At 35.5% G+C, this 8,826-nt stretch overlaps 1 protein-coding gene across 2 annotated transcripts in view; it reads left to right on the top strand.

Moving 5' to 3' along the window:
- Nucleotides 1-8,826, top strand: part of LOC128657395 (zinc finger protein OZF-like) — a 227,495-nt gene that overhangs the window by 218,359 nt on the left and 310 nt on the right. For both annotated transcript variants that reach the window (XM_053711726.1, XM_053711727.1), the window contains one exon: nt 7,015-8,826. This exon is cut by the window's right edge and continues 310 nt beyond it. In XM_053711726.1, coding sequence (XP_053567701.1) covers nt 7,015-8,051 — 1,037 coding nt within the window. In that variant the 3' untranslated portion in view covers nt 8,052-8,826. The remainder of the gene's footprint in view (nt 1-7,014) is intronic.

The following is an 8,826-nucleotide window of genomic DNA, read 5'->3' on the forward strand; positions in this document are numbered from 1 at the left end:
ATATCCCATGATAATATTCTTTATATACAACCTGTCCTAATTGTTGCGTCCCTATTGTTTTGAATGCTTATACCAGTCTATTTATTTAAACTGTCTACTCAGGCCCCATAATATCAATATATAGATAGGACATTTCTTACCAGATCTAGGGACTAAGTAGGAATCTACACTAAGGTTGTCAAAATGTTTATATCGGTATACACATATTTTTAGGATACTTAAGTTAGATTGGAAAATCAGTTAAAGTAGATCTTATTAGTTTAGTCTATTTATTCCAAACAGGGGAACTTATAGCTTTGGTTCTAGTGATCAACAATAGTACTCTCCCTATATGTTACTATTTGACTTTTGATGCTATCTCAATTACAAGATCTCACAGCACTTTTTCTCCTGGGCACGCATGCTAGAATGTATAATCTGTTTTAGTATTCTGTCTTTACTTTAAAGTGTTATTTACCTATTTACTTTCAAGGGTCCTATTATTCCTGGGCTTCCTTAGCATCAACAATACAAACTGAGACACTATTTATCTACAAACATATCTTGTTTTTCAAGTGAAGTAATAGGATACATATATGGGATAGATGCCTTGCTAACACTAACATTCCTTATTTAACTTTTGTTTGGCTACATGCTCCCTCTGAACTGTTTGAAAGCAGACTAAGCTGTTTATGTTTTATAACTTTTGAAAAATGGCTCTTTTACTCTATTTACCCCTTACCCATCTCTATTATACCGCCCTAAACATCTCCCACATCTGAGGTACATTTAAATGTGGGGGACAGTATATAAAAGGTGTGCGCCTGTTGCGGGGCATAGGGCCCGTGCCTAGGCGGCAGAAGCACACAAATGGTTTTTTTTTTGTTTTTTTTTCGGCTGCTTTAGCGCTTGCTCTCCCTATAGAAATCTTCCCCTTATAACATCTGCATTTTATATTTCTGTGAATCTCATTATCTCTTTAGTCCCAGTGTGTAATTTTTTGGGGTGAGGAGACGCTTCCCTGTTCACTTATTTTTAAGGGCAAGATCCCCCTTAGATAACTAGCTACTAATATTAATACCTAACAGGTTTGAGCCTGCCTATAGTAAGTTTTGTTCTCCTCCTCGTCCTAGATGGATATCAATCTCGGCGTGGAATAATATTATCCTCTATTTTTTGTCTGTTAGCTGTTAACATATTGATCAGTATACATATCTAAATCACGCCCAACTACAATATGAAGTACAACACCAATTCAATACTCCTAGTATGTCCCTGTTGCAGGCTGGCCCTGCATTAACATTCCCATCATTTGGGATCTATACACTTACAACACTCATAATGCAGCGCTACTATCATGAGTAGCTAACCTCTATTTACTTCTCCCCTAGTTTCCCACATGCTCTTGAGACCTCAATTAGAGTCATGTTAACTTTTATCCACCTAGTTTAAATAATCACTTTTGGTAGTTAGCCCAATTACAACCTATTTCCTGTGCGTCTGTTTGGCAAACTTAGAAAACAAGCTGACATCTCATATCTACTTCTCGTAGGTAACTCATCACCTCCTCCCCCCCACTCCACTTAATGTGCCTTCCTTAAGTGGGAGGACTGACTACGCGGTTTTTCTCACATATACCGCACTCTACATACCCTCCTTTCTAGCTAAATCTTGCAGGTTACCATTATACTCAGCATTATTTTTTTTTCTCAATCTATGCAGGATTGCCCAAACATATATATGCACGTAATACTACTATCCCTTTAGCACCTTACTTAATTTACACACTTTTCAAATTTGTATGAGACAAAATTATAAAAAAAAAAATTGAGGTTTACCACCGAGACCCACAAGTGGTCTCTTTTGTTTGTACATGCCTTCTTTTATCTTAAATGCTCGTGATGGTCCAAGAGCGGCCTAGGATTTTATTTAAAAGGCATTTCAATATTTGGCATTCTATGTATCTCATGGTTGCATGATATGTAAATTGTTACACTTGCGTTTATTTTCTGTGTTTGTTTTCTCACTCTTGTAACACTAAATCTTACTGTACGTGACATGCAATGCAAGAATTTGTTTTTATGAATATTGTATGCCTCTTAATATTCCTCAATAAAAATTACAAAGGGAGAACAATTACCACAAGTAATTGTTAAAGAAGGACTAAGGCTGCACACATGAGGTACTGCGCTTTATTACAAAAAAAGGGAACATATAGGGAGCAGAAGTGGAAGTCAGTCCCCCACCAAAGAGCATATGACACAAACACACAAAAAGAAAACACACAATCATTAAAAATCCAGCACAATCAAAACAACTAACTGCATGTAGATATGCTGTCAAGAGCTTAAAAGGTCATAAGCCGGCCGGCTAAAGCTAAAGACAACATTGTAAAGACTAAGCATGCGTTGAAAGGACTATGGGGCATTTTTAGTCATCAAATGGAAACTACAAATAGTGACAACACCTATGATCTTTACATCTGACCTGATCCAACACAGCTGTGAGCTGCTACGCTGCATCTACAAGGCAGGGATTTCAAATAGCAAGTGAAGACGCCGACCTACCCACATCGGAACACCGCATGAAGGAAGAGGTATTTAATATTTCTATCCACATAGCGGATAAAGTCATCTGAGGTCAGGTAAGGCTTGTTCTACTCTTGCGCCCCATATAGCCTCTGTATTTATGCACATTAAACTATATACCATTTTCAACTAACCACTGTATAAACTGATTTACTTTGGAGCCACCTTGTTTATATTCTGAGATACAAGACAGTTACATCTACCCTTGCAACCGAGGAGCCGGATCGCAAACCGTAGCGTGTCATATGACACTTGAGTGCCAGGTCTTGTTTAACTAACGATCTTTTCTGGACTGTCACATTTATACTTTTGTGGCTCCAATATTCCTTTCAACGCATGCTTAGTCTTTACAATGTTGTGTTTAGCTTTAGCCGGCCGGCTTATGACTTTTTAATCTCTGTCTCTCTCTTTCTTTTCTTTCTTTCTTTCTTTCTTTTTTTCTCTTGTAATTTAACATAAATCTATATCACCAAATGGTTAATGAAAGATATTGTGTGATAAATAAAAAATTTTTTATTTTTTTTTAAATCTTTTAAAAAAAAAAATTGAGATTTTTGGCAGATACATAATATAACTTTATGTCCATTTACAACAACATGGAAAATACATAGCATATTTAGGCTGATATGAAAAAGTCGTTATATAACATGTTTGTAAGCTTTCAAAGGCAATGGTATTAAATGCAAACAATTTCTTGGAATATAGCGTTAGGTGAGTAACTAATAGATGCACCTTTTTATGACAATCTATGTCTATGTATTAGTATGTAATACAATTTTCAATTACAAGTTTTCCAAACCTTTATCTTTTAGTTATATAATCATGTCAAATCACTGACAATTACTATGTAAATTAACTTAATACTTTGAAATCTCATTTTCTGTGGAGTAAAAATACCTCCCAAGCTGCGTGAGGCCACTCTTGGACTCCCATGAGGATATAGGGCATGGGGGAGGAACTCAAATTATATATACGGTCACTCTTGGACCAATGATAATAAAATTTAACTAGCATCATGAACTCTAAGATGAAGTAACTAAAACTTAAGCTTTTAGTGTGATAAATTTGTTATAGTCTTGTAGTACCTCTTAATGGAACCTTTAATGTTTACGTTGTGGTTAAATTAAGTGTATTTAAACCTGTGTTCAAAGCTAATGAGACCACAATTTACTTATACCTTCCATTAATTGCACAGTAGGTCCATCTTGAACCCTTTATTAACAGTGAAAAAAAATTCTAAGAAGGCAGGAAATATGAGAAAACCACTTTTGAGTTATTGTAGGACTCAACTCAGAAACCATCGTAGAATAATACAATTGTAAGAGATATAACTAAATAAGAACACCAGACTTAGTAAAAACTAAGTGATGTTGTAATAAGTTTCAACACTTTAGGGTATTAGTAAGACAAATAGTACACCCAGGGCACAAAATGAGAAGTAGAACAAAAACCAATTATCAAGGATTTGTATGAATAAAAGAGCATTAAATATATGTAAAACTTATCTTATACCCACATGAATACGATGATCCCCCTGAATATCTGTTTTCTAAGGATAATGTAGGATATCATGTTCAGCACTCTAGGTAAAGAAGAGGGTTCTCTATAACATTTAGATGACTTTTGGGCTTAAAGGGACAGTCAAGTATAAATTAAACTTTCATTATTCAGATAGGACTTTTAATTTTAATTGACTTTCCAATTTACTTTTATCATCAAATTTGCTTTTTTCTCTTGGTATTCTTAGTTTAAACTAAACATAGGTAGGCTCATATGCTAATTTCTAAGCCTTTGAGGGCTGCCTCTTATCTCAGGCTTTTTAAATCTCTTTTCAACACAAAGAGACAGAAAGTACACGTGGGCTATATAGATAACACTGTGTTCAGGCACAGAAAGTTATTTAAGATCTAGCACAATACAATGCTAAATTTAAGACAATAGATAATAAACAGTCACAGTCATGTGATCAGGGGGCTGGAAGAAGGTTTCTAGATACAAGGTAATCACAAAGGTAAAAAGTACATTAATATAACTGTGTGGGTTATGCAAAACTGGGGAATGAGTAATAAAGGGATTATTTATCTTTTAAAACAATAACAATTCTATGGTTGACTGTCCCTTTAATTAATAATATACACAGAAACCACAATGCGTAGGCTGTGGTAAGACGATTGAAATCTATGAACCATAAATCTGGGTATATATCATGGAAGCGGCTTGATAAAGCAGTACATGAGTGTTATAAAGGAAAAAAATATGCCTGCCGTAGATCCGCCAACAATCCGGATAGCGTGTTTACTACTAGCCGACACCAGACTTAGGATAACAAAGGCTTCCAGGTAAGTAGTCCACTCTTGGAGAGCTAGGATACCGACCAGTGACTCTTAGACGACCCTCTGAGATCACAGATGGTAAATCTTTGCCAAATATATGGGGAGTCTCTTCCGAACTGTACAGCAGGAGCGGCATACCCCAAGCGTGAGTTAATGAGTCTCTCCAGATGCTCTGTCCCATGAAACAATCAGTTGCTAGGTGATGTAAGAGGGGAGAGTCGTCTGACATTGTAAGTGTAGACAAAGTCCCCAATGTGCATTTTATTATTATTATTATCGGTTATTTGTAGAGCGCCAAAAGATTCCGCAGGGCTTTACAGACCAGTTTTACAGACCAGTTAACAGATGAGGCATCAGTTGCTCCCAAATATTTGCCATGCGATTGAATTGATAGGTCTATATAATGAATGGAGCTCACACATTTCACGCAGGACCTGCCGCATCGCCAGAAGGCCCTGTTTCGGCCCTTCAATTGCGGGCACCATGATAAAGCCCGCTCCTGAATAAAGTGAAACTTTAGGCCAAGCAACCTCAGGGAATCTCTCTCCACAATCAACCAATAGATTAACCAGTGAGGGAGGCTCATCTGGGACCTCTGTTGTTGTATTGAGTGACCTAGTTGTAAGTACAGCCAATCTACAACTCTTTGCTTTGTCACAAAAGTTGGCCTTCTCCGCTTCCATAAGCTCCATGAGGAAGTTAAAATGGCTAGCCATTGTATTTGCTATGGATTGTAGAAGCGCCACAACAGCAGACTTAATTGCGTTGTACTGTGTCCTTAAATTCTTATTAGCTTGTGCTAGATCAGGCAGAGTGCCTGGGCATAGAGCGTACAGCAGACCAAGAGCTGCTCTACCCGGCCAATTCCTTATTTGGGGGGGGGTTTCGACAAGGTGTTTTAGGCCTCTTTCAAACTTAGGTAGTCCAGTGCCAGTGTTCTGTGTATCGGAATACATGATAGATAAGTTTGTCAAGCTCCGAGTCTTCCCTTCATTGAATATGCCAATGCTTGTGGTAGATTGATGCACTTAATGAAGGGTATTCGGTTGTATATTTAAAGTTTAGTCGGAGCTACAAATCTTTGCGACTTGACATGCCTGCGGCTTGGACACTGATAAATTATACTTTAAATAGACTTGAAAACTTTTTTTGTTTTGCCGAGTTTGCTATTTAAAGGGACAGTCAACTCCAGAATTGTTATTTTAAAAAGATTGATAATCCCTCTATTACCCATTCCCCAGTTATGCATAACCAACATCGTTCTATTAATATACTTTTTATCTCTATGATTACCTTGTATCTAAGTCTCTTCTGATAACCCCCTTATCACATGACTGTTTATTATCTATTGACTTGCATTTCAGGCATTTACTGCTAACTCTTAAATAACTCCACGTGCGTGAGCACACTGTTATCTATATAGCACACATGAACTTATGCCCTCTAGCTGTGAAAAACTGTCAAATGCATTCAGATAAGAAGTGGCCTTCAAGGGCTGAGAAATTAGCATATGAGCCTACCCAAGTTAAGATTTCAACTAAAAATACCAAGAGAACAAAGCAAATTTGATTATAAAAGTAAAAAGTTGTTTAAAATTGCATGTCCTATCTGAATCATGGAAGTTTAATTTTGACTAGACTGTCCCTTTTGAAAGTTTTAAGTAAACAAAGCACATTATATTTTAAACACATTTAGTAAAACTATACTATTAGCAGATTTACAAAAGAAGGAGTTTTTTAATCTTAATTGTATATAGCTTTTAGGTTATTTTTTTGTTGTTTTTTTTGCAAATAATAGGATGGTGGTTGGTAAGTGATTCTTATGTGTATTGTTACAGCTGTACAATATTTGTATCGGAGATCTTATAAAAATATAGTATTTGTTAATATGATTCTTTTTTTAATGCTAGCTATAAAATAAATAAATAAAAAATATTACTTAATGTCTAGCAAACTGCCCTTAAACCGTAGCATGGAGCTGTGGAAAGGTGTAAGGCTCATAGCGTGCCCCATTCTCTTGTGGTAGTCATTCATTAAGAACAGTTAAAATGTCCTCAAATATATAATAATGTAATTAATAATTAACATTAATCCCATTATATTTCTTATCCACAGGTGAATTTAAAAACTGCAGTAATCCTAGTCATGGTGAAAGTACAGATACTTGTGTCAATCTTCTTCAAAATCAAAGAAGCTGTGTGGAAAATGTATGCTCTGAATATCGGGAAGGTTTTACCGGGAAATCAAATATTTTAAGACCTCAGAAAAGTCATACAGGGAAGAAAGCAATTTCATGTTCTGACTGTGGAAAATGTTTTACTGAGAAATTATGTCTTAGTAGACATCAGAAAATTCATTCAGGACAGAAAGCATTTTCATGTTCTGACTGTGGAAAATGTTTTACTGATAAATCAAATCTTATTAGTCATCAGAAAAGTCATACAGGGAAGAAAGCATTTTCATGTTCTGACTGTGGAAAATGTTTTACTGAGAAATTAAGTCTTAGTCGACATCAGAAAAATCATTCACGACAGAAAGCATTTTCATGTTCTGACTGTGGAAAATGTTTTACTGAGAATTCAAAGCTTACTAAACATCAGAAAATTCATTCAGGAGAGAAAGCATTTTTATGTTCTAATTGTGGGAAAGGTTTCACTGAGAAAGGAAATCTTATTAAGCATGAGAAAATTCATACAGGAGAGAAAGCATTTTCGTGTTCTAATTGTGGGAAATGTTTTACTGAGAAATCAACTCTTGTTAAGCATCAGAAAATTCATACAGGAGAGAAAGCATATTTATGTTCTGAATGTGGGAAATGTTTTGCTCAGAAGCCACATCTTATTTCGCATCAGAAAACTCATACAGGTGAAAAAGCATTTTCATGTTTTGAATGTAGCAAATGTTTTGCTAGCAAACACCATCTTATTAAGCATCAGACAACTCATACAGGTGAGAAAGCATTTTCATGTTCTGAATGTGGAAAATGTTTTACTCGGAAAGATACTCTTAAAAAGCATAAGAAAATGCATACAGGGGAAAAAGGTTTTCTGTGTTCTCAATGTGGGAAATGTTATTCTCGGAAAACAGATCTTAATAATCATAAGAAAATTCATATTAAAAGAAATCTGGAAGATCAGAGTATGACTCCTTAAAGGTACAGTGTACACTAATAATCCCCCCTTTAATGTTTTCCCAATTATCCATTTTACCTACTTGAGTGTTTTTAAATTTTGTACAAATAGCTTTTATCCTTTTTCTAGTTCGAAATAGCTGATTTTGCCTATTGTTTCCCCACCTATACTAAACATTTCTGAACTTAAAGGAGCAGTGTACACCAATTTTCATATAACTGCATGTAATAGACACTACTATAAAGAATAATATGCACAGATACTGATATAAAAATTCAGTATGAAACCATTTAAAAACTTACTTAGAAGCTCCCAGTTAAACTCTGTTGAAAAGGTTAGCTGGAACACCCACTGAAAGTGGTTTTATACCAACAAGAGAAGACACTCCCCCCCCCCCTTCCTCTGCATATGAAAAGACTCAACACAAACAGGAGCAAGCTGGAGTAGGTATACATCAGTATACTTCTACAAAGTTGGGCTTGGTTAGGAGTCAGAAAGTCAGTGCAATGTTTTTTAAAAATAAGCAAAACTATACTATAAAAAAAACCTGCTATATAAATTGATCATCTACAAAACATTTATGCAAGAAAAATCTCGTGTATAATGTCCCTTTTAAGATCTGGTTACAAAAAAAAACATGTAAACAAAAAGGTATAGATAAAATAATGCACTCAGTTTGTGTCTATGATAGAGACATTAAAATGTTAATTCTTCATTGTTTTCTTTACCTACTGGCCTTTGGGTAAACAGTAAAAAGATAAAGGAGGGCTTGTGTAAATAGACAAATAATGAGGTT

Source organism: Bombina bombina, chromosome 4 (genome assembly GCF_027579735.1).
Source record: "Bombina bombina isolate aBomBom1 chromosome 4, aBomBom1.pri, whole genome shotgun sequence".
NCBI classification, from domain to species: domain Eukaryota; kingdom Metazoa; phylum Chordata; class Amphibia; order Anura; family Bombinatoridae; genus Bombina; species Bombina bombina.